Source organism: Manduca sexta, chromosome 16, assembly GCF_014839805.1.
Source record: "Manduca sexta isolate Smith_Timp_Sample1 chromosome 16, JHU_Msex_v1.0, whole genome shotgun sequence".
NCBI lineage: Eukaryota > Metazoa > Arthropoda > Insecta > Lepidoptera > Sphingidae > Manduca > Manduca sexta.
Genome location: NC_051130.1, coordinates 7,352,562 through 7,378,207, shown reverse-complemented (window position 1 = coordinate 7,378,207; position 25,646 = coordinate 7,352,562). Strand labels below are relative to the sequence as shown.

The 25,646-nt window shown below is 35.0% G+C and overlaps 5 protein-coding genes across 11 annotated transcripts; 2 read left to right on the top strand and 3 right to left on the bottom strand.

The window, feature by feature from the left end:
• Positions 1-582: 582 nt before the first annotated feature.
• Positions 583-12,652, bottom strand: LOC115446269. Of its 5 annotated transcripts, XR_005112436.1 has the most exons (6): positions 12,543-12,652; positions 10,551-12,171; positions 9,471-9,973; positions 7,787-7,860; positions 7,448-7,643; positions 635-814 (listed from the first exon to the last, which is right to left on the bottom strand). XR_005112436.1 is itself a non-coding variant. In XM_037439344.1 (5 exons), exons 2-5 carry the CDS (start codon positions 10,572-10,574, stop codon positions 7,587-7,589), a joined length of 411 nt encoding a protein of 136 aa, XP_037295241.1. In that variant the 5' UTR covers positions 10,575-12,171; positions 12,543-12,652; the 3' UTR covers positions 6,719-7,586. The 5 variants fall into 5 exon arrangements, 1 of the variants encoding a protein (XP_037295241.1); XR_005112438.1 differs by lacking the exon at positions 9,471-9,973 and having other exon boundaries at positions 583-814; positions 5,622-7,643; XR_005112435.1 differs by lacking the exon at positions 635-814 and having other exon boundaries at positions 6,719-7,643.
• On the top strand, positions 8,447-10,045 carry LOC115446260 (repetitive proline-rich cell wall protein 2). The gene is made up of 2 exons (XM_030172855.2): positions 8,447-8,523; positions 8,612-10,045. The coding sequence occupies exons 1-2, from the start codon at positions 8,506-8,508 to the stop codon at positions 9,404-9,406; spliced, it is 813 nt and encodes a 270-aa protein (XP_030028715.2). The 5' UTR covers positions 8,447-8,505; the 3' UTR covers positions 9,407-10,045.
• Positions 12,653-13,137: 485 nt separating the features above from the next.
• On the bottom strand, positions 13,138-13,889 carry LOC115446259 (H/ACA ribonucleoprotein complex subunit GAR1). The gene is made up of 2 exons (XM_030172854.2): positions 13,786-13,889; positions 13,138-13,475 (listed from the first exon to the last, which is right to left on the bottom strand). Exons 1-2 carry the CDS (start codon positions 13,798-13,800, stop codon positions 13,203-13,205), a joined length of 288 nt encoding a protein of 95 aa, XP_030028714.1. The 5' UTR covers positions 13,801-13,889; the 3' UTR covers positions 13,138-13,202.
• Positions 13,890-17,883: 3,994 nt separating this feature from the next.
• Positions 17,884-19,327, top strand: LOC119189489. Of its 2 annotated transcripts, XM_037439343.1 has the most exons (5): positions 17,884-18,348; positions 18,434-18,668; positions 18,759-18,873; positions 19,029-19,113; positions 19,200-19,327. In XM_037439343.1, exons 2-5 carry the CDS (start codon positions 18,447-18,449, stop codon positions 19,252-19,254), a joined length of 477 nt encoding a protein of 158 aa, XP_037295240.1. In that variant the 5' UTR covers positions 17,884-18,348; positions 18,434-18,446; the 3' UTR covers positions 19,255-19,327. The 2 variants fall into 2 exon arrangements, with proteins under 2 accessions (XP_037295240.1, XP_037295239.1); XM_037439342.1 differs by having other exon boundaries at positions 17,884-18,668.
• Positions 19,328-19,683: 356 nt separating this feature from the next.
• LOC115446277 (WW domain-containing protein C660.06) lies at positions 19,684-23,340 on the bottom strand. 2 transcript variants are annotated; one of them, XM_037439341.1, is made up of 4 exons: positions 23,248-23,340; positions 20,912-22,716; positions 20,523-20,804; positions 19,684-20,221 (listed from the first exon to the last, which is right to left on the bottom strand). In XM_037439341.1, exons 2-4 carry the CDS (start codon positions 21,281-21,283, stop codon positions 19,721-19,723), a joined length of 1,155 nt encoding a protein of 384 aa, XP_037295238.1. In that variant the 5' UTR covers positions 21,284-22,716; positions 23,248-23,340; the 3' UTR covers positions 19,684-19,720. The 2 variants fall into 2 exon arrangements, with proteins under 2 accessions (XP_037295238.1, XP_030028736.1); XM_030172876.2 differs by lacking the exons at positions 19,684-20,221; positions 20,523-20,804 and having other exon boundaries at positions 22,035-22,716.
• Between the last annotated feature and the right edge of the window lie 2,306 nt (positions 23,341-25,646).

The window sequence follows — 25,646 nt, the reverse complement described above, 5'->3', positions numbered from 1 at the left end:
TACCAAGGACGGGCGTGGTACAAGTTCTGAATTTATTGCACATATTATTAATAGACAAAACAATTACCGATACGTTTCCTCAATATACTTTGAAATCAACACGTGCATTGTTTGTTCATCTTTTATTTCTAATAGTAGTCTTCAGTGCATATACCAAAGACTGTTTCTTTTTGTTCGATGTTGCGCCTACATGCTGTTAAAGAGCAATTCTTTTGTTGGTACTATTTGGTGGCGTGTGTTGAGTTACAATGTTTAGTCGGTTTAGTATTGTACTGATGATAATTAAAAAATCTTTTTACTTAAATAAGTTTATTGTACATAAAATATTTTATATAATTAGCATCTGGCTGGTTGACAAGAAAATTTTATAACAATACTTAATATTAAAATAAATTATTTAGTTAAATTATAAAAGCCACTTTCCGTGTGAACGAACAGTGGAGAATTTTGTACTAAATTTTATCTCCGTCGATACATCCGAATACAATGTATTTTATTAAATATTGGTGGTTGATATCGTCGTAGTGGCTTCACAAATCATCAATCCAAGAGGTACTCCATCCCAGCAGCCTGACTTTCGTGATCACCTTCATCAGAAAGCATCATAAATATGTGTTTCATTACCCTTGTCTCTTTATCGTCCTTAGGAAATGCCACGTCGAGGTAATCCGTGATGGCTTCTGAGATACTGCGCTTGCCCGTCGCTTGCTGGAAGATGTATTGGAATATATTTTCTAAAATACCCCCTTTGCAAGTCGATATCACCATTGCTATGACGATAATTGTAAAAAGAAGTTTTACGCCTGCCATGGTTCTGAAATAATAAAACGGTTCGTTTGAATATAAAGTTGTTACAAAATAGTCTATTAGAGGTATTTAATCGTAATTTTTCTATAGGCGTTTTTACATTCGGGTAGGAAGTTTTTTGGTTCGAAAAAGCACTTTTAATGGTAGCCTACTCAGTCTATGAAACTGCTAAAGTCCTGAGTCCGATCTCGAGAAAAGGCCACAAACACTTGAATTGTGAGAAGACTGTCACAATTTCTTCAGGACTGGAAATTATCTCATAATGGCGGTCATTGGCGGTCAGTTACCTTAATCTATAGGACGGGAATGAGCGAATAGGAAGTACGATTTTCACGTCTGCTCACTCACCCACTTGACGATATGAGTCTGATTGTATATTATTGTGTATTCATTACCGATATGCAGTTTTTGATATTAGTGTTAAGATCATTACTCGTTGACTTGTAACTTCAAGAGGCTATTATGTCATAGCAGCTAAAAATCGAAACTAAGCTATTTTGTGTTAGAGACTTTCCCGCCCTCCATCCATCACTACAACTCCTGTAAGCCAGGCTCAGCAGTGGCAAGCATTTTATGACAACGAGTGGTGAAGCTCGGCGAGTATCAGGAAACACTAATTTGTCTATATCCCGCAATGAAAACAATCAAATAGAAAGATAGGGCGGGGTTGGAAATATTGTTTATACACTTTCGTCGATGGTATAGCGAGAGACAAAATAATAATGCACTAAGGCGGCATTTGAACCTTAACTATGCAGACATTTACAACTATATAGAAAAGTCAGTTGTAAAGCACCACGGATTTTTATCCGTGATGTGTTAATAATACCAAATATTATACAAGTTCACCTTTTATGCAATCATATAAATCATTAATTTGTCATGACTTCTTACTCTGTAAACTAAACGTATGAAATGAATCAGAATGTTTTAGACGCTTTAGAAAAATAAGTTAAATTTACACATATCTCAATATCGCTAAACAAATGAGCTCTTTAAAACTAGATTCAGTTTGGATATTGACTCATTTCTATGTTTTACATTAGCACTCAAATAGTTATATAACACATTGTTTATGATTTAATTCGGGGGCTTGGCATTATGGAGAACCTGTTTATTTCAAGGAAAGCTGTTATGTAATGTTGACATACTACTAGCAATGATGATGGCAGCGAAAACAACGATGTGAAGTTAATTCATTATGCCTGATGTAATATTACCTACATCTATAGGTATATGACACTCAGAACAATACTTGCAACTAATGCCTTTGGACTTGGCCGAGATATAGGGCGTATAGTTTCAATCTTGGTTCGGCTAACAGAAATATAACTGAGTTTTTAATTCGAAGGATACATTTGAGTATGATGGCAATGTTTTAGTATTGTTGCTATCACATCATGGGATGGATATAAATAAATAAGTTCTTTAGAGTGTGGGTGCATTCAAATAATGCACAAATTGTCTCTGACTTGCTATTTGAAAATAAAAGACGAGCTAATATCTACTTGAAGTAAGTACTTAACATTTAATAAGTATGGGAAGTTCACCAATTCGAAATAAGACCAAAACTCTTTTAGTATTAGAGGAAGCCATGACCAACAGGTATAATTATTTATTTTTATTTAACATTTTTTATCGGATTTTAGTGGGTCGCTATAAGTTTCGAAATAAATCAATACATTGAGTGGGATATAAGGTTGCAAGATGTTTGTTCCTAACAAAGCATGCAACACATTAATCTGTACTAATATTATAAAGATAAAAAAATGTGAGTATTTGTTTGAAGGGGCTAATCTTTAGAAATACTGAACCTATTTATAAATTATTTTACTAATAGGAAGCTACATTTGTCCTGGGTGCTATAGGATTTTTTGCCGGGAAAATATTTATCCGGGAAAAACTTTAGCACGCGGGCAGAGTCACGGCCAATAGAATATAAAACTATCTACAATTAATGATGCAATTTCTTACAAGCGAGTAACTAAGATGAGTTATTATTAGTTATTTGTTGTAGTTCCAATTATATGGAACACAAAACAAAAGATTATAGTCCCAAAATTCGTGATTATACTATAAGGTATTTGATGGTAAGGTTTAAGGTTTTTAATGTCATAAATCTGTTTTAAGTTAAATTACGATATAATTAGAAAATAGATATTTCTCGAACTTTTGCGCAGAATATAATACAACACAATACAACGGGTAGTCCGATGGTAATGTCATATTAAATAGTCCGTCGACACAGCTGGAATCAATAATCATTGAGGTGTTATAAGGTAACTATGGTGAAGTGACCGTAAAATCAAATGGTGTGTGAAACCGTTCCACTTAGACTGATATTATTTCTATAACTGTGTGGATTCTCGGGGGTTTGGAAGCAAGAACTGAAGCATTTTTTTGTAGAAAGTACCTAATTAAGACCAAAATATTTCTGGCTTGCGAATTGTAAAGAAAGCAACTGGTTTCTTAATGAAACAATAGCTAATTATAGAACTACGACCTCCCGGTATATTATACATTGCATAAACTTCGTGAAATATTACTTCGACCAAATAACAATATGCTATAATGATTTCTCAGTGTAGGCGAATATTATGTTTTGAAAAAAAAAATCAGGTTTTACCACGGTTTTTTTATTGCTTCGAATGACGAGACGAGCTTGCCGTTCGCCTGATGGTAAGTGATACGACCGCCCATAAATAGTAGAAACACCATACAACACCTTGAATTACAAAGTATTTTTTGATATACCACTGCGCTCGCCTTCCTGAGCCATGATATGTTAAGTCTTATTATGTCCAGTAATTACACTGGCTACAATATCCTTCAAACCGGAACACAACAGTGACTACACACTGCAGCTTGGCGACAGAAATAGACATTGCGGTGGTACCTACCCAGGCGAACTCTCAAATATAAGAGACCTATCACCAGTAACCACCAGCGATTTTTTATATTATAAATTTCTCCGGACGTTTCGAAGATTTTGCAGCCCCTGTGGTTACGAGGTGGACCAGGGTATTGGTGACAGAGTCAAAGTTACAATATCAATCTACGTTTACAATTATATTATATACATTTGTAATATACAATAACAAATCGCGATTAAATCTTTATTAATTATTCTATTTTTTTTTACTGACTGACCAGTTCGGGGTCTTACTTAAATAAAATGTACTTATTATTAACTTACCTGACCTCTTATGTTTGTTATTATCGGGGGTCGACCTTTATAAATATGTTTATTTCGTTTAATATTGTTTTTAAGGATTATTTATAATAACGCTGTGGTAAGTAATTTTCATCAATTTTGTACGTCAAAAAGATTACGATGAGGACTTTATGAGTACATAATTCATACAATGATATATTTTTTCAAATATCATTGATTTCATACGTGTTCATTGTCATCTGCGGTTTTACGTAAGTGTATATTGATCTCACAAATCACTTTACCTTTCCTTAGTTCAACAAATAAATAAATTAAGTATGTTAGAGTAACTCGAACTTTGGAAGGGAAATTATATGAAATTAATTAAAATTAATAATTGGTATAAGTTTAATGTATTATTATGTTCTTCAACATTAAGGTGGTTATCTTCCTAAATTGTGCAATTAGTTAAAAAAAATATCAAAACTTATGTTATTCTCAACAAGTGCAAGTGAGTATAAGTTTTAGTGAAATATAATGTAAATAACCAACTAAGTAACGGAACTATTGCGGGCCGTTTTATTTTTAAATTTGCATAAATTCGTTTCATGAAGGAAATAAGGAAAAACTTTTTATTAAATTGTAACATATTTTATAGTAAAACAATAAACAAAAATGTCTTGTATGTTTTTACATTACAACATTTTTTTTGCAACCATGGATTGTGAGTGTTAAAAAAAATGAGTTCTGCCATGGCCCGTATAATTAAATTAACGTAAGTACATGTATGCTATCGACAAGTAAGTATTAGTAAAGCTACAAAGTTTCAAATCATTACGAAATGATTTAGCATAAATAAATAGTATATTATTTTTCAACAATATAATTTTTGTATAAGAAACTTTTGGGGGAGAATGAATTTTCAACTGAGTTCAGTAAAATCTTGTGAAAATGGAACAAGAGGCAAAAAGGAATAAAGTTTATAATCATTTAGCGTCAAACTGTTGTGTAACATTACAAACAATGGTACACTAAATTTCTATATACTTAATATAATAAGTTGGCTTCATGACGAGGCATTACAAAAAATTTGAGCTATTTTTAAAATAATGGTGTATTTGGAACCAGCCGCAGATGCAATGTCGTTTTTGATCGCAGATGTATAAACCCGCATAATTTGAATTGAGTTAATAATGTTTTAATATACTTAATTTAAAAAAAATGCGGTATGTTGGGAACCGGACTATGTTCGATCACACTATGCTCCTGTTCTAAAATTGCATGATTGTTAGCTACAAATGTCCAAAAAGGATTTTAGGTTATGAGTCACATATAATTTGATGTTCTCATTCGTTCTAAACTAGTCTTAGAAAGGTGGTCGGCGGAGATTATAAAAAAAAAAATTAAGCCAGTTGACTAAATTGGACACACTACGACGAATCATTATGTTGGTTTACTATATTTTCATAAAGATCATTCGATATTTTATTTTATTCAAGAACAACAGAGAATAGAGTAAATTGTAGAGTACAACAGTATTTTTACCGACATGGAGTAATATTCAAATAAATTAATTTTACAAAATGTTTTATCAAGAACTCGCATTTTGAATCGAATTATTTATTTTCAGTCATAATACTAAACCATATTCAATGCTTACCTTTATTTTTATTCGAATAACAATCCTTCATAAACAATTGTTAGTATTCACTCAAAATTATATATCAAATAACGGATAATACTTATTTTTAAAAACAACGTTCAGAAGAAGTCCAATTCACTATCGCTTTCCTAAATTCACTTCACATCATTATCATTAAATTGTTTGCTATAACCTCAAAATTGTTTTCCTTTTTATCATTATTGATTCTATTTTTAACTGCGATACAAATGACAACTTTAACACTACTGTCTGTTTATTTGCCTCGTCGGAATACCAATCATCCCCACACGGCTCAACTTTCTTTTATGCGAATATTATGGTACTTTGGTGTATCGTGACTAAAATGTATTAGCTCTACACTGTAAATTCGTACGTTACGTGGATTTAAAGTAAATAGACTTTCTCAAGTGTTTCAAAATAGTGTTTCCTTTTTGTTGTGCTTGGATACGCAATGTTAGATCTAAGTGTATGTAAATACGGTTCTTTAGTAACAAACTCAGTCAAGATAATCTTAGTAAAAAACAGTTAAGATAGTTTAAAAAACATAAATAACACTTTAGTCACAAAGCAGCTTCTGCGTCAGACGGCTTATGTTTTTATTGTGATGCGCGCACTTACATAATAATATTTATTCTAGCTCAAGACGATAAATCATTTTTCCTGCTAACAACTATCGATCTGTATTTTAATAGAAACATTATATATTATTCTACACGCTACATTGACATTTTACGATGTATGAGGAAGTTATTATTATGCTTTTGATTTTTGTACCATTCTGTACCATGTACTAAAGAAGAAAAAAAAAGAGGAAAGAAGAAAATCATGATTCCTGAGAGGGTTGTGCATTCATATAAAAATTTCAATTAATTTATTCCTTATTTTACGAGAATATAAATGAAATGCTCCAAACAACAATAAAAAACAACTGTGTTTTTTTTCTCCTCTCCGTATCATGTATTGTAGTCTTTACCTTAAACTGATTTTGAGACGAGCAACACCAGAATTTCTTGCCCTTTCTTCTCTGGTGAGAACTGCTTTCCGAACTGGTGGTAGAGCTAATATTGACGGAATCTAAATAATGTATAACATTTTACGGATTCAAATAAATAATTTTATTTCATTTCATTTCACGTGTTACTAAAATTATAGAAAGTAAAAAGGCTAATGAGTCATATACTACTGACTGTCGATGAGTGTGTATACGATGTCATATTATTATCTAACCCTCTTATTCATAGACGTTATTTATCTTAGGACGGAGCATTGCTCTGATAACAAATCGGTTTCTCACTGCTGACGGCATGGCAGCCTTCGTAGTGCGTTGACATAGGACCAATAAGGTGGTAATACTATAAATTATGATAATTATCATTACCTAGCTTCTAGAATGTTCTACGAGGAGAGATTTTTCCTTGCTTTGTACAGTTAGAAATATCGGAGACTCCAAAACTATTAACAGCGTGGCTTTTGCAATTACTGAAGTATAGGTATATGCTATTATATATATTATATGATTCTTCTATAAAACTATATATGCATTCTGGCCGTAATCAGTATTCAGTTCATAATTTCGAAACCGATTGATTTACTTTCTTGATATACTACTGTTTGGATATGCAGGCCATTATGTGCAGTCTATATACATGATAGCTGTTTCGTATGGAATACTTTTCCAATGTTCACCCTGCACATTATCGTATAGCGGCGTTTTTACCAGGCAAAAGTATTTATAAGATGCTAATAATAATATAACAAAGACAATATAGTGTAAAGCTATTGGATAACTGATAATTAAGAACTGCGGAACAACAATTAGTTACCCGTAAGATGTTAAAACCGAGCATAGTGGCCCACGTCAGTGTGTCGCGTCCTGGGATCAGCCTGTGTATATTCGATTCCAACAGGCCGGCATAATTGTGTCGACTGTCGAGGGGTAATCATCTCTCGTAAGTCAAAATTCTATTGGACCCCAGTCCGTTTACCATTAGGTGCAGTGGCGTCACTTTGCCATGCCCACTGAAAAAAAAGGTTAATTGCTTAGCCAAGTGTGCTGTCCTATCATTAGACTTGAATGAATTATTCTCAGGATTATAAAGTATTGTTTATAATTTTAAAGCGGACAGTAAACACTAATAGAGTGGATTTTTTGCTAGTTGTACCTCGTGCCTTCGTTTGCGTGGAACACCTTTCCCGATACAAAACTCTATAAAACATTGTACGACGTCAGCGCCATCTATAAAAGAATCAGATAAAACAGTCCATAATTTCCCATATTCAGAAAATTACCGGATAAAAAATAGTCATTTTATATTCTATATGTTAATTCAAGACATGGTCTATCCGTGTGCCAAATTTCATCCAAATCCCTTCAGCTGTTTCTGAGCTTATTTCTAACAAACATCCAAAGATTTTCACAAACTTTTGTATTATAATATTAGTAAGAGTAGATCCCTGTTAGACTTAGGTAAATTATGTACGGTGGAGGGAGCGGTTTTGCATATTATAATTTGACCATGAAGAGAGAATTATAAACGAGTATTTTTAGTTACGTCCTCTTGTTTTAATCCGGTGAAAAATTCATCTGATCTAGATTATAGTTAGATGATATTAATTGATACAACATAAAACTAGGTTATCGGAAGTAAAATAAGGGGGTCAAGACAAATCCTGGCACAGAAACCCTGAACAAAGTTCATTACTGATGTTTTATTCATAATTAATCTGTAGAAACAATGCCGTGAGTAATAAAGTAGCGTGATTCTTCAATAAGGACATTAAAATGCCTTCAGTTCTTCAAGACTTTCAATGGGAAAAAATAATAATATTTAAAGTCGTGAATCAGTTTACAGTTTATTATTGTTGCAACATCCACGACAACATGACGAAACTGGTTCAGGTATTAAAACATAATTAAATATTAACTAAACAAAATGTTAAGGAAAATTAAGCGTACTTAATTGTCGTTCTTTTGATTTTGTTAACAGATATCTGTGTTACTGACCACCATTCTACTCGGAGAAGTGAACTCAGTGACGATATTCCAAGGATTAAGTATCAAGAAAGGCATTGATATCTCACTCATACCATTTCCAATTAAACCTATAGCATTTATAAAAGAGAAATGGACACCGTTCGGTAGTTTTGGAATGAAACACGAAATTGCCAAGAGGGAAGATATAAATATAAAAGAGCCAGAAGTGATTGTCACACCAGTGCCAGTACCTGCCTACGTTGTGCCTGAAGTTCCTCGACCAGCAATTCTTCCAGTAGCACCAGTAGTAGAGCATCATGATGAAGAAATCATACATGAAAAAGTCGAACAAGAAATACCTCTTGTTACGCCCTCCGCGGCACCAGTGGTTGAAAATATAGTATCCGAAACTCCAATCGTACCAGTAGAAGAGCCAGCACCAATAGTGCACAAAGAAGTAATTGTCGTTCCGACAGAAGCGCCCCCCGTACTTATAACGCCAGTTCCTCCTATTCCAATTCAAGCTCCACCTATAGTATTAGTTCCTACACCTATTCCAAATAATCTTAATACAGACATATCCCGTGTACCATCAATCAATAATTACTTGAATAGTGTTGAGAAATCGGTTCCAGTTATTGTACCACCAGTTCAAGAGGTTAAGGAGACGCCGCCTCCCTCTTTGTTCTCGGGGTTTTTGCAACGAGATGGCCTAAGAAATGGATCGAAACTAGCTATACAACTCGGCAGCGCTTTCCTGCACTTCATGACTCAGGTATTTAATAATCCGCGCACGCCATTTGCTTAGTATACGGAATGATAAAGAAAATTAGATTGATACAAAAAATTTAGGTCATAAATGCAATACATACATTACTTTAATGGGGGCGTTTCTCGATAAATTCCTTTAACGGCGGTAACCATTTCTATAGTACTGCCTAAAATCGTTTTGTTCAAAAGGTCCCGGGCCAAAACCGCTTAGTCTGTGCTTTCTTTGTCGAAAACCGCTCAGACTATGGCCGCCTGGGCCGAATCCACTAAGGCCGTAATGATTTTGGCCAAAACCACTGAGGCCTGGAGCTGCCCCATGAGCGAGGTTATTTTGTCTATAATATGTACCTTCAATGCCTCGATTGATGTTGTTTAAATTGGTATTCAAACCGCTCAGAGTATGGCCGCCATGACCGATTCCACTGAGACCCGATGCTGCTTCATAAGCGATGCCATTGTGGCCAAGTTGTCTATATCCACCTCCAAAACTTGGACTTCCATTTCCCAAGACGTTAAAACCGTTATAGTAGCCTCCGTAGCCGCCGCGATAATAGGCGCTTACATCAGGGACTAACAAGGTCAGTGCAGATACTATAAGTGTGAACTGAAAACAATATTGTTATCATAGTAATTTATACATATATTGAAGTATAGAAGTGTTAGAAAATACTTTAAAGCTTGTTTTATTTTTTACCTTTGCTTTCTGTGTCATATTGTTATTGAGTAAGTACTTACATCTTTAATTTTCAATAATTTTGTTTTGAGGCATATTATATATCACAAATTTTAAATTAGCAAACAAAAACATAATGAAACATTTTTTATATAATATCCAACAACATATTATTTCTTTTCGATAAAAGGTTTAAATAGTTTATAATTTAATGCTAAATTTACACAACTTATTTTAGATAGTGTAGTCGCTTATCAGAAGTATTTCAGACCCACAAAACGCATTGTCAAAACAAATCAAGCCTTTTCAGGAAAAACTTTTAGTCACAAAATTAATCACGTTATTAAAATACTGGAAATTAATTATAAATATTTTAGAATTAATAAAGAAAAAAGCTAATCTAATAAAATGTGCGGTAGCCGGATATTATGTTCTTTCTGAAAGTCGTATATTACCCAAACGATTCCATAGTGAAACAATAATAAAGTTAAATAACCACAACAAATACCTTGAAGATTCCCATTATATGCATAAGTCAGTACGTGTGTATTAGACGATGCTTGATCTTTTTGTGCCTTTTGTTTGCTTTAGACATTGAAGTAATACGTAGTACATACCTCTATACCTATGTCTCTATATATGGAATATTTACATTCGTTTTCCGAGAAGCGATGAAATCAGTTGATCTCAAACTGCGATTATATACATTTTTAAGTATTGTTAATAATATTGATCAATTTTGTGCAGGTTTTATGAATAGTCGAGATATCTTTTCCTTGAAAATTCGAGAAAGTTTTAGAAATCATCGAAAATTGGTACTTTATTCAATCAAGGCGTTAATATAGCTATTATAATAAATAATGCAAGGCACATTTCTTATTGAATTCTAATGATTCAAATAAAATATGCCGCAGTGTTGGTGACCTATTCATTGTGATTTGCCAATTGTTAACATGATGATATTTTGATGGACCTCTGCTTACTCCTAAGACATATGGCATGATGTTATATCAATTTGCAGAATTCGTAGTACCTACGCAGTTTCATATATGGCAGTCGGCGAATTCATATTATCTACGCTATTTCAATTCATATTATCGCTATTGACAATGTTTGAGAACTTCTAACTTGTAACTGCTAATATTTATTTTGGTATCCAAATAATATTCCGGATATTTTATCACAAGTATGTCATGCGACTATGTTTACTCATCTGTCTAGAGAATTCGATAACGCGAATAAAATCATTAAATCTTAACTGCAATTATTATAAATTATATACTACTTAAAATTATTAAATGAACAGAAATTGAGACAGTAGCGTCAAAATCGAAATTAAAATGTGAAAAGTTAATTAAGTGAAAACACTTGGATAAAAACTATATTACTTATAAGAAAATAATGCGAAACCATCTAAGAAGTTAATTTGTCAAGTGAAAGCCAAAATGAAGATATTTCGCAAGAGATGAGTACATAATTGAGTATATATTGCACAATGGACAAGGTTTTAAAACAAGAGGGCGATGTTACATGAATAAGATAATAGCAATGTGATTTGCGTGCGTAACTTTAAAGTAGCAATTATATACTAAAAACAATTTAATTAATTCTTAACACTTTCACGGTACTTAGCACATTTACAATTAATATTTACACGCAATTCGTCAATGCATGCGGATGAAACCTATTTATGAAAGGCGTCGTCACTCGTAATTTGAAGAAAATGCTTATTATTTATTTGTTTGTTGTCGAATCGCAGTATTTATTAAAGCTCATAGGATAAAACATACATGGTGTCTATGTATAGAGAAATAATGGTAGCGTTAACTGATTGCACTTTTTTATTACGATAATTAGAGTAAATATATTCCTATAGTATGTTTACATAAAATCAAATCACAAGCCCGTATTTTCAGATATTAATATTCAAATCCAGTCCCCGGTCCGTTGGGGCCGGGCCTGGTGCCTCCAAACCATCCGCTGTTTCCAGAACCAGGTCTGCCGCCAAAGTTTGGTCGGCTACCTGAGGGTCGTCCGCCGAAACCACTGTTGCTGCCCGGGCGTCCGAAACCGTTCTGGGCGGCAACTGATAATAGCATAACTGCTATCATTGCTATTAGTAGAAATACCTGTGAAGCAAAAATGTTTTATATCAATAATATATTATGTATAATAATATACCGAGAGACATCAGACATAGGTAAAAAATGAAACCTATAGCATTAAAAAAAAGGGAAAAAACTAAAAGGTCCCAAACAGAAATTGGTTGTTTGAAAATTTCCACAAATTGGCAATTTTGGAATGGGTCATTATTTTATTAAGAGTGCGAAATTGTTTCATTATTATTATTAAGGTTTTATCCGCGTGATCATGCTTAAAGACTGTAAAAGAATATGGTTTAACAATATTTTTGTGAGCACTTTATCAAATTTTGAAATTACTAGAAGTTCTTATCGTACTAAGCTAAAATATAAATTATGTGGTTACTAATATAACTTACTTTGGCAGATTTCATGATGAATGCTTTGCGTCTATAGTGATTATGCCGAATTTTTGTCGCCTTCGAATTTATATACGATCGTTTAGTAAACTTTGTAAAAAATAGAGATCCATTCCAAACAAGTTCGTAGTAATACCGCAAATCAAGGTTCCTCAAACTTTGATGATCATTTATTTCATATTTTACTTTACCATGTAGGATAGGAAGACTTTGCAGCCTTCATGGTCATGGGGGGGGACTGAGGTGTTGTTCATCCGTAAAGTCAAAGTTACAATATCTACCTACATTTTACAATTATACAACTTTTTTTCAAATTTTTTAGCTGTTGGTGGTCCGATCTACGCGAATGAGCTCACACTGTCTTGAAGTCTGCAAAGTCTTCGAAACGTCGGGACAAAATAAAATACTAAAACCGCGATAGAATCCGAAAATTAGTTTAATTTCAATTGATTAAATGTTGTAATATGTTTGGTTTTAATATTTTATATTAAACTTTAAACAACGACGTTGTGGCAGATAGGGTTGCGGCACTATTTGGGAGAGGTTACAAGATGTCTGTCAGTTACTACTTATCCACTAAAAAAAAATTACAAAATTTAGATTAGAATCATTTTTATTGCAAATACATAAAAATACAAATCAAGCCATAGTCATTTATATTTATCCAAAACCTGGGCCGAAACCTCTTTGGCCGAAACCACCTTCGTAACCTGGTCGGCCGCCGAAACCACCTCCGTAACCTGGTTGACCTCTAAAACCACCTCCGTAACCTGGTCGACCTCCAAAACCACCTGCGAAGCCTGGGCGACCGCCGAAGCCGCCACCGTAACCTGGTCGTCCCCCGAAACCTCCTCCGAAGCCGTTAGAACGACCACCGAACTGAGCAGCGACTATTGATAGCAACACGGCAATTGCTGCTATGAGCAAAATAACCTGGAGAATAAGGAATTCATTTGTATATTGTCACGACTTTTATGATTAATGGATTACTGTGGGCTGTGGGTCTTTCCTTCATTGAGTAGCACAAATTACAATGATCTGAATGCTGAGCAGTGGGGATATCTTAGAAAGATTTTGTAGAGATTTAATAGAAATGCCGTTGAATTGGTAAATATCTCAAGCAATTTATGTGAATTAGTTATCTTTAACTATGATAATTACTGGATTTCCAATAAAAATGTTTCATTAATAATTATTATATCCAATTTTATAGTAAAACAATTGGTCTAACAAAACAACTTACTTTGAATGAGCCCATGGTGATTCCTTAACGTCTTTAGTAATTGTAGCCTGATTATTGTAAAGGTTGAATTTATATAGTATGGGCGTATATTAACCCCAGTAAAAAGTTGGAAATTACTTTAAATTTCCAGTTCATAGAAAAACTGCCTATCATCGTTTCTCAAAGTTGTTCCTATATAATAAATGTAGTCCTTTGTTACGTGTGGCGTTACAAAATTTATATTAAATAAATCTTTTGATTATAAAAAAACAAGATGAACGGTTTTTATCTCGATTAGTCTAACTATCGTTGCTTCAAAAACTAAAACTAAAAAAAAGTATCTTTTCGGAGATAAAAGCCGAGAGTGCCTGTATCTGTATGTATTTGTGTATTATTATAAGCATAGGATTTAATTTCGGTAGTCATAAAAGGTTACTTGAAACATAAAAACTAACGCAGGAACCAGGTAATAAATAGAACCAAGTTAAATCTTCTTGTAATGGTTTATTCTAATAAGTATAGATACTTGTCTGCGGGTCAAGTCACAGGCGGAAGATGCAGTGGCCAGAGGAGAGGTAGTGATTGCAGTCTCTTTAGACATCTCGAATGCCTTCAATTCGCTACCCTGGCCCTGCATCAATGAAGCACTGCGGTATCACGTGGTGCCGCCCTATCTTCGGCGTCTGGTGCACGCGTACCTTTCTGACAGGGACGTGGTGTATCCGGGCGCTGACGGGTGGCACCGAAGAGCGATGTCGTGCGGTGTTCCACAGGGGTCGGTTCTTGGCCCCCTCTTGTGGAACATCGGGTACGACTGGGTGCTCCGTGGTGCCAATCTCTGGGGCGTCGGTGTGACGTGTTACGCAGATGACACGCTGGTCACGGCGACGTCCAGGACTTTCCAGGACGCTGCGATTCTGGCGGCGGTGGGTACCGGTCACGTTGTGAATCGTATACGTCGTCTAGGATTGAAGGTGGCCCTCGAAAAGACCGAGGCCATTTGTTTCCACGGGCCTCGGAGAGGACCACCAACCGGTGCCCACATCGTGGTAGAGGGGGTGCGGATTCCCATCGGAAATAATATGAAGTATTTAGGTTTAATCTTAGATAGCCGGTGGGAATTCCGCATCCATTTCACGAAGTTGCGGACAAAGTTGTCCAGGGCAGCGGGCGCTCTTTCTAGCCTGCTGCCCAACCTGGAAGGTCCTGGTATCCCTTGCCGAAGGTTGTACCACGGGGTCGTGCGGTCCATGGCACTATACGGTAGCCCGATCTGGGCTGACGCTCTGAGGAAGCGTTCTGTCGCTCTCCTGCGGGGCCCACAGCGAGTAGTGGCGCAGCGGGCCGTAAGGGCGTACCGCACGGTTTCGTACGAGGCGGCTTGTCTTTTGGCCGGATTCCTGCCCTGGGATCTGGACGCCAAAACTCTCTCCGACACTTTCCATTGGAGGGAGGGGCGTTAAATCGCGGGCAGAGTCTGGCCCCGAAGGAGGTGGAGGCCATGAAGGCCTCTCTACGGCAAGCCGCCGTGGAGGAGTGGCGTCTCAGGCTGGAGGCCCCGTCAGCGGGGCTCCGGACTGTCGCGGCAGTGCGTCCTGTCTTTGCTGAGTGGCTGGACAGGCGCCACGGCGTGGCAACATTTCGCCTGACGCAGGTACTCACCGGGCATGGCTGCTTCGGTGAGTATCTGTGTCAGATAGTAGGGGTAGAGGAGTCTGCCGTGTGTCACCATTGTGACAACTGCCCGCGCGATACGGCCCAACACACGTTGGAGTCTTGCCCAGCCTGGGAGGAGGAGCGCAGCGCTCTCGTTTCAGTCGTCGGAGGAGACCTCTCGCTGCCGGCTGTGATCGCTTCCATGGTCGGCAGCCGGGAGGCCTGGCGTGCGGTGGCCCACTTCTGCGAGGTGGTCCTCTCGCAGAAGGAGAGTGCCGAGAGGGATCGGGAGAGAGAGGATCCCTCCCGTCGTCAGAGGAGACGTAGGAGGCGCCGGGTGGACGACTGACCGGCGTCTCCCGCCCTGTGGATTGGGGGCGTTTGGAGAATTTCACCACGGTATCCCCTGCCTGTCGTAAAAGGCGACTAATAGGGGCCACGATGGGGGTCGTCGGCGGGCAGCAGGGGGCTGTCCGCCCTAGTACATTTTTGTGCATTTTTGCACATCTTTCGGTTGACCCCGGGATGGACGGCAGTGTGCAGTTGGCCTCATGCTGCCGTAGACGCCGAGGGCGTCCTTCGGTGCGTTGGGGCTCCTGAGCCCCTACCCCACAGGAGACGGGCCGCACTAGGCGGCACCGCGCAGGGGCGGCTGTGGAAGCAGACTTAGACATTTCCGTCAGAGGAAGCTCGCAGTCGTCCCTAATGCGCCGAAGAGGGCCACCGCGGAGTTTTAGTTGGTATGCCGTGCGTTGTACATAGGTTAGGGACTCGGCCCGGCGGTCGCCTGAAGGTCGACATCAAATCCAGGCGGCGCAATGCCGGGTCGTAAGGCACGGTGACCCCAACATAACCGTTCAGTCGCCCCCCACGAAGGCTGAGCGGTAGTCATAAGACACTTTCTCCGCGAAAACAAAAAAAAAAAAAAAAAAAAAAAAAGTATAGATACTTGTGATCCAAGTTTATTAGATTGTTTTTTTAAAGAGTATTAGCATGTACAATTCTTCCACTGATGCAAATAATTGTTTAGTATAGTTTCATCAAACATTGGATTAATAAAAAAAAAGTTACTTAAAATTTATCTTATCTACTAACCCCATTATAAACCGGTTAACACTTAAAAACTTTAAAAGGATAACCTTATTCAATTAAATAATTACCTTTATAATTTTAAAGGAGAATTGAATTCATAGTTACTAATCAAGTTAATTCCTACAATAAAAAAAACTAATTATGACTACTACCGTAAGAAAATTATTATTGTAGTAATAAATATGACAAAAGAGAATAATCTGAAAGAATTAGAACCATTTCGTCAGTTTTAATATTATGATTTTTTTCACACTCATTTCATTTACAATATCACTGAAATATTGAGAAACTCTGCCAGTCTGTTCTTAGATAGTTAACAACAATTGTAAGATTTAGCATTGGTTTGTTAAATTACATGGCTTAAACGTCGCTTCAATATAATAGGTAGTAAAAACATAAGATGGATGTTTTTTGTTATACATAATGCATTTGAAAATTAAGATCCTCTGTCGAGCAAATGGCCTTGGGCACTCGTTCCGTACGTTTCCGGCGGTTGAGTTAAGCGGGAAGATGCTAAGATTTATGAATAATTTCTTAACAAAACCTGCTTGGGTGTTTTTGAAAAATTAAAACTATCAAAATTATCATTCTTAAATTATCTGTCTAGTAGTGTTGGTTACACATTAAAAATTATGTGAACTGTAGAAGGAGATGCACGGAAACAACAATTTTATAGGCATTTATTGTAAATTAATGACATCTATATTACAAAAAATGTAAACTACCAAAATTAAGAGACATTTTGTAAAAATATGGCTTTTAATTTATTTTTACATATGTTTTATAAATTTATTGTAGAAAGCTTCTAAAAATACACCTAGCGTGCCGCTTTGATAGGAAGAGCACCTTAACAAGTTATTGTCCGTTAATAAAGGCGAAGTTTATCGTGAAATGAAATGATGTAATAATAACAAAAACGTTTCTGAGGCCATAACGATAGAAACATAAAAACTCACCTATGATTTCCAAAGGATGTATCAATAAGTCAATGTACGTAAATTGTTATCGATTTATTTAACAGATTGTCAATGTGTTAAAAATATACCGTCTTATTACAAAAAGCGAAATAAACCTTAGATTAAACCTGTACTAACAAAACCAGGCTTATCTGAGAAACCATGGTTTAAATTTGTCCTTATTACAAAACTCATAAAAACCGTAGACTTCTTAGTACTGCCATCTGAACTATGGCCTATATATAAACCACAGACAAATACAAACAACATTCGTTCAATACGATATCATTCAATCGCAACGTTCCATATACACAAAAATGAAAACGTTTTCAAACAATGTCAATGATTAAATAATGTTTAGGAGTATTAAAAATATTAAGACGTGGTTATTTTGCTCCAAGATAAATAATAGTTGTAACTTCGATTGCACTTTTTTTATAGGTTTTAAGTTTTGACTAATGTTGTATTAGCTGGTAATACATCTAAATGCGTGTTACGAAACGTAAGCTTCCCGCGCGTTATATGAAACCATAACAATAAACAAAACTATTGCGGTAACTTTTGCAAATAGCTTTAAAATTTATTATCAGTGTATTATTATATAGATTATTGATTATTTGTACTATTGTGATGGATAACCGGAAGAAAAAAAGATCTGAAAATTGGAGTATTGAGGAAAAAGTAAGTAAACAAAAAATCCGTCATATAGTTTTTAATTTGTTAAAGATAATACATGGATTTCAAGCTAAACGACATTTAAAATGTTATAGGATGTACTACGCGAATTAATTGCACAATCCCGCCATATTATAGAGAACAAAAATACAAAAGCTTCTTCCAACAAGAAAAAGACTGAAGAATGGTAAAACATAGCACAGAGGTATTTCGTTTTTTTTTTATAATTATAATATTATTATAATCAGTTATTACCAAGCAAATTAACAAAGTTTGTTAAATATTTTCAGGATTAATGTACTCATGGGAAAGAATAGGTCTGATGGTGATGTTAAATTAGCGTGGAAAAGAATGAAGCTTGCTGCTAAAGCTAATTTGTCCACCCATAGAAATCACCAAATGCAGACAGGGGGTGGTGAAAAGCCTAAGTCACCTTCGCAAGAAGATCTAGCGATTATGGCTATTGCTCCACATGATTTTATTGTGGAATTCAATAACTATGACAGTGATGCTAACAAAACAGCTGTTAGCACAATTGATTTTTATTTATTATTGTAAAATACTGCTTAAATTAATATAAAAATAACAATTTAACAATATAATGAATATTTTTAGGTTCAATTACAACCCCTAGAAGTTAAGGAAGTAATAGCTGGATCTAGTAGTGCTTTTACTCGTTCAAACATGCCCCTTGAATACAATGATGTGGTAGAAGTGATAATGGACCAAGGTAAAAATTATATTTAATTAAAATCTTCTTTAATATATTATATATTGTAACCTGTAATCATATTACGAATATTTAAAGGAAGTAAAAGTACGCAAATAAAACATGAAAATGAGACTTTATTTTAGTCTATATTAATACAACTAAAATACTTTCAGATGCCCCAAATGAAAATGTGACGACTGCCGTTACTACTGACGAAAAAAAAAACAACATTCATAATAAAAAGGGCCCTCAAAATATGTAAGCAAGATTACCTTAAGTTTATATTAATCTTATTATTTACTAAGAACAAATTAGGAATAAAGGATAAATATTTGATTTTTCAGAAAAGTAGCAACACAAGAAAAAATATTAGAGAGCAACACTCAATTAAAAAAATAACAACTGGAAATGCTAGCAGAAGAACATGAATACAACATTAAAATTGCAAAATAAAAAATAAAAAAACTAGAGCTAGAAATAGAATTATTAGAAAATACGAAGAAATCTAGTACAGAGTAATATTAAATGGTAAATGGAACATTTCTTTGACAAACATAATATTATAAATTTTAAATTTGAATTGTGTATTTACTTCTGCAATAAAATATAAACAATAGGAATCTTTGCTAACAGGTAATGTGTACTTAAGGAGATTTTTATTCTTAGTAAAACTTAAAATGCAAGTGTCATAAACACTGCAAAGAAAAAAAATATGAATAATAATATACCACTATTATATAAGTTTTCAATGCTATGATTATATTAGTGTCACAGTAATACACATATTAGTTATGTCTAATATCATTTTCTTTTTCAGGTATAAAAAATATAATTTCAAGCTTATTACAAAAATATATTATTTTAATTAAAAGTGTCTTTCAATAAATTGCCTTCTTCTAATATTTCCGCGAACATTGTTTTCTGCGGCCAAAACAACTGCGTGAGATTGCCTGTTAACTTCGTCTTCGAGACCACTAGAAAACACATCTTCCTTCATATCAATTGCGATATTGTGCAATACAGCACATGCTACAATAGTTTTTCTTGCAGTTTCAATGTCACAGTAAAGGCCTCTTAATAAACAACGGAACCTCTGCTTCCACAACCCAAAACATCTCTCCACTGCATTTCTGGTGTTAATTTGAGCACTATTGTACCGTTCTTCTTGTGGTGTTGAGGTATTCAGTAAGAGAGTAAACAAATACGGTGTACATGCATACCCACTGTCTCCAAGCAAAATGCCTGAAAAGGCACCAGCCTCAAATCTCTGCTTTAGTCGACTTTCTCTAAAAATTCGAGAGTCATGGACACTGCCATGCCACCTAGCAACAATATCTATTATTTTTAAATTTGCATCGCAGACTACCTGGAACAATAGTTGATTATTTTAGTATCTAACACGTACATATGAATTGACTATACATATTATCATTTCATATTATAGAGCATAGTCACATTTAAATTATAGTTTTCCACTGTATCCCTGCAAACCGTAAATAATAACTATCTGACCTAGAATTTTTATTATTTATTGTATAATAGTCACACTAAACAAAGACATTCTATCCCTAGTATAAGGTTGTAAAGTCAAATGTACTTTAGGGATTGGTCTGCATACAAGTTATTGTTTATTTTAGAAGAAAAATATGAATATAAAATCAGAATACCTGGACATTAATAGATGGAAATCCTTTGCGATTGATATATATTTGACCACCATCTTCACATAATTTTTTTACCCTTATGTGAGTACAGTCAATTGCACCAATTACTGAAGGAAAATTTGCAATTCTATGGAATTTTCGCATTGCTTCCTCTTGTTCTGCCAATGTAGCAGGCATTTTTATAAATCTATGCGATATTCCGGCTATGGCTCCTGCTAATTTTTTGCATATTTTACTTATAAAGGGCTGTGAGACTCCATGCAAATCGGCTGTATCATCTTGGATCTATATTAAAAAAATTACAAAATATTGATTTGGAACTTGGGTATAATTTTTATAAATGATTATGAGTGTGTTGTTAAATGCAAATATAAGCTTTGTTCATGACTTACCTCATGTCGAGCCCAGCTTCGCAATGCGCAAACCACTTGGATTTCGGGAGACACCGGGCATCCACGGGTGTCTCGAGTTAATGGGTCCTTTAATAAATCTACTATTTTCATTGCAAAAGATTTAGTAAATCTATACTTTTGCCTGAAATCTTCATCAGATAAATCAATGAAGGGATTGACTCGAACACGATTTCTATTTGGTCGGCGTGGCGTTTCCAGTAGCTCAACGGCTTCAATGTCCTCAATATCGACTGAATCTACCATGTTAATATCCATTTTCGTGTAAAAAATAACACAAGACAACGAAACAGACGCTAATTTAAGAGATAATCTGACACAATCTGACAAATGATTTGAAATTTGATTTGACATTTACGATTTAGACCATCATCAAACCAGGGGCGCCGAGGTTTAGCATTAGACCATCAAATAGTCCATGGTTTATCGTTAAACCACTTTTTGTAATACCATTTTTATATAAACCGTACTTTGTATAGGTTTAAACCAAAGTTTTTAGTTAAACCTCGTTCTGTAATATAGAGTTTTATATCATATTGCCTAAAAGTAGACCGTATTTTCACATATTGCAATAGGTTCAAATGGATTTTTGACCTTTGACCTTGAATAAAATTTTTTGCACACATAGGATCGATGGGGACTTTTGACATTTTATTGGTAATGACATATTTAACGTCTATACTAATTTTCAGCTCTATGCGAATTTTTCCTAACTTAAATGTTAATTTGACTGGACTACACATAATGAAAGAGTTTAGGAAAGTAATTTATTATAATTATGACCGGATTATATTTAATTACCAACTAATGTGTACATTTTGCGGAGAGATCTACTTGTCAATTCTTCTGACTAGTTACGCAGTAATTATATGTTATGAAATATTTAAAAATTAAGAACATAGTAGTTTACGTAAATATGCACACATAGCTATGTGTCAAATATAGTTTATGCTTGCGGCTTTACCCGCTTGAAAAATAATTCCAGGATAAATATTTTCCAGAATAAAAAGCCTATAGCAATCAGGAGTAATGTAGCTCACTATCCTATTAGTGACAGAATTTTCGAAATCCGTAGAGTAGTTCTATAGATTAGCTCCTACAAAGATTTTCTTATTATAATATTTTATTTTTTTATTTAATGGTATACCAGCAGCATACATATTGATACATACAATTATACACAAACAAAGCTACAAGGTATTGTGGCTGATATACACCAATAACAGGTACACACAATATTAGTCTAGATTGTAGTTAATCTTACTACAGTTAGAAAATATAAAATAATGATAAAATATTTATTTTTGCTTTTTAACAATTAGAATCTTAGGAGGTATAATAACGTCACTATATAATTGCACTTTAACTTTTGACTATCTGCGTCCAAATCCACCAAAGCCGCCTGGGCCGCCACCGAAGCCACCTGGTCCACCGCCAAAGCCACCAGGTCCGCCGCCAAAACCACCAGGTCCACTGCCAAAGCCACTCGGTCCACCGCCAAAGCCACCCGGTCTACCGACAAAGCCACCTGGTCCACCGCCAAACCCTCCGGGTCCACCGCCAAAGCCACCCGGTCTACCAAAGCCACCGTGACCGCCAAAGCCGCCCGGGCCTCCAAAGCCGCCTGGACCTCCAAAGCCGCGTGGGCTTCCAAAGCCACCTGGGCGTCCTGGTCCACCGCCAAATCCACCCGGGCCTCCGAAGCCACCTGGTCGCCCAAACCCGCCTCGGCCTTGTGATAATGTTGTAGATATAAGAGCGGTGACGATACCTAACGCAAACCAAACCTGGAAGAAGTTTTATTTTTCCATCAAAATTATCTAGTTTAGTTAGTTTTACACGTTTTGGGAATGTAATTTTTTAGAACTATAACAATTATTTTTACTATTAGTCGTATTTGTAATGCATATGATATAACTTATGTTTTATTTTTCTACATATGATGATCTTTAACTATGACAATCTCATATTTCTCCGCACGTGCAATATGCTTAAAAAGGGGTGTAACGTTTTTCTTCACGTATTGTCTATTTTGAAAGTGTAATTTATTTAGATTACAATAGAATGTCAATAAAGTTAATTTTTTTACGGTCCAATAATAATATTCAAAGGGTACTGTTGAATATTTACGTCGTTGTTGTTTCCATAGGTTAAATGCGGTAGAATTATTAAAACTCTTAAACACATACATCGTTTCTCACTAGATAGGTACTATTTTTTATAATATTATTGACGGTACAATAAGGTTTTATTAAGCGTTAAGTTTTTAATATCCTTTTAGAAGTCGCGTAAAAATATCATTATGAATTATTATTTACCTTAATCCTAGTCATCTTTAATAATGAAAACTATTTTGCGCACGATTGATGGGTATTTTTTATCTACATTTATACTGTTATGGAAGTTTTCATTCGCTTATATACTATATTTTACATGTTTGGTTTGTTCATTATTATCTTCTAATTTGTAGATCAAATAATGATGTTTCTCAAGTTTTCTTTTAGGTAAATATTGGGTATATCTGATACCCAAATTTATAATTTTGTATTGTATTTAAAAACAATCAAATATATATTTCAATATCATGATAATAACTGACGATACTTTAATTCAAATTGAAAGATTTCTTCGAACAAAGGTATATCTTTATTTATAAGAATATTTTTTTCAAAAGTTTGAGTATCATTGTTTCCATGTCTAAATAACTGAACGTATATTTGACTATTATAAAAATGTTTCTAGGAATGGATCTCACATGGAGAAAAACGTTGTGTACGAAAATATTTATATAAAATATTAGATATTATGTAAATCACAGTTGACGAAAGTAAGACTTCGTTGTTTGATAATTAAATTACGTATCCTTGAGCTTGGGGATTACCGCGCGTTTAGTCATTGCAAACAAATGCTTTGTTGCTACATACTCAATTCTACTGGTTGATTTTTTGAAGGTGGCCGATGATTGTTGTTTTGCTATTCGGCAATAGGTAACTGTTCCAACTAAATCATCCCCGAAGTAGCACGCAGAGGCGCAACCATGGCATCCACTTTTCGCCAATTGTGTTCCGTCCCATGATGTGGTAGGGGACGAGCCCTTCACCTTATCGGGCACAAATTTCAGACTCCGGACTGATACTGAGCAGAAAAACCCAAATATCACTTTGCCTGACCCAGGATTCAAACCCAGGACCTCAGAGTGCTGCCATACCGCGCATAAAGTACAGCTACGGCACCGTCATATATATTATAATTCTAACCGGATTATATTTAATTAGTAACTAATGCGTACATTTTGCGGAGAGATCTACTCGTCAATTCTTCCGGAAATATCATTTAAATTTAAAACTGAGTAGTTACGCAGTAATGCGTCATATATATTAACAGTTATATCACTCGCACTTGTATAAAGTTATTGTGAAACACAAAGGACATTGTCGAAAACGGCCCTAGAACCAACAAAGGTGTGACTAGCACCATAATTATTTATGTATTTTTTTATACTATTTGCAAATATGTGTATAAAACGGACAAGCTGCTACATCCAAAATGAATATATAAAAATATTGTAACGACTTAAAGCCAAAGTCGCCGACATGTTTACAACGAATTGTGTATAGAGATGTACCGGTTCGACAAAACGATAAATCTAATTACCGATAATTAATTATTGAAACATTTTTAATATATTCCATTTGTGAGGCGATATGTTCTTTAATTATTATAATAATATTTAATCGAGCAGTGGATGCGTCTCAAATAAATAAGTCTAACTACTTATTTAGGACTAAATTGATTATAGTTCAAGTCGTCTATGAAAAACGTTTTTTTTTTTTAGTTTTTAATTCATATTGATTTACTTTGTTTATTTAGATTCTATATTAGCGATCTGCCCTGGCTTCGTACAGATAGCAGAGCATAATATATTATGCGAACATTTATTCTTCTGTCGTACAAAATATTTATGAATTATACATATAAAAAGTATTAAATTACTATCGGATCCGCCCGTGTGAAAGATTTTCCGGGATAAGGGTCCCGCTAAATATTTTTCTGAATAAAAATAACCCTATGTTGAATAAAATCGATTTTTGTATAAATGATCGATATAATCGATCCAGAATCTAGTCGAGTAGTATCCCTAATTCTTACTTCATTTTTCAATTCAATTTAATGTCACTTACACTTCACTCATCAGAGACAAATAAACTAGACTCTCTATTTCCATATAATATAATATATTATAATTCTCTGACTATTACTATATTATTGACGATTCGGCTATTATAAAGACTCTGTGCGATTGATTACGATATTGACATACACTGGCTGTGATTTCTGGACTTTGTGAACTGATGTAACAATTTACCTGGCATTGATAACGGATACGAAATGGAAATTGCTTTTGCATTAATTGTGGCTCTGCTGGCGAATCCATGGTGTTGGAGAACGAGCAGATTCGCCATTGTATACAACAATGGACAGCGCCTTGTTTGGTAAGCACATTTTTCTTTAATCGTACAAGTGTAACTGCCGCCAAACTTCTAGTTCGCTCCTCAGTTCCTGTTCTTGGTAACTGCGTGGAAACAGCGAACAGAGTCTGTATACTACCTACTACACACTTTAGCATGTGGCTGTGGCAATTTAAGAGCAAACTAGCAAGTATATTGTTGATTAAAAATGTGTGTCATATGCTTGAAGGTTTCTAAAATTAAATTCA

What these genes read in the sequence shown, in the direction of transcription:
- LOC119189489 (XM_037439343.1), top strand. Translation starts at nt 18,447, where the DNA reads ATGGGAAAGAATAGGTCTGATGGTGATGTTAAATTAGCGTGGAAAAGA. An exon ending in GTGATGCTAACAAAACAGCT is followed by an intron (nt 18,669 to 18,758) that starts GTTAGCACAATT and finishes GAATATTTTTAG; the next exon opens with GTTCAATTACAACCCCTAGA. An exon ending in AAAAAGGGCCCTCAAAATAT is followed by an intron (nt 19,114 to 19,199) that starts GTAAGCAAGATT and finishes TTGATTTTTCAG; the next exon opens with AAAAGTAGCAACACAAGAAA.
- LOC115446277 (XM_037439341.1), bottom strand. Translation starts at nt 21,283, where the DNA reads ATGTCAAATCAAATTTCAAATCATTTGTCAGATTGTGTCAGATTATCT. An exon ending in GAAGCTGGGCTCGACATGAG is followed by an intron (nt 20,805 to 20,911) that starts GTAAGTCATGAA and finishes TTTTTAATATAG; the next exon opens with ATCCAAGATGATACAGCCGA. An exon ending in TTCCATCTATTAATGTCCAG is followed by an intron (nt 20,222 to 20,522) that starts GTATTCTGATTT and finishes CTATTGTTCCAG; the next exon opens with GTAGTCTGCGATGCAAATTT.
- LOC115446269 (XM_037439344.1), bottom strand. Translation starts at nt 10,574, where the DNA reads ATGCATATAATGGGAATCTTCAAG. An exon ending in ATATAATGGGAATCTTCAAG is followed by an intron (nt 9,974 to 10,550) that starts GTATTTGTTGTG and finishes TATTGTTTTCAG; the next exon opens with TTCACACTTATAGTATCTGC. An exon ending in CACGCAAACGAAGGCACGAG is followed by an intron (nt 7,644 to 7,786) that starts GTACAACTAGCA and finishes CTTTTTTTTCAG; the next exon opens with TGGGCATGGCAAAGTGACGC.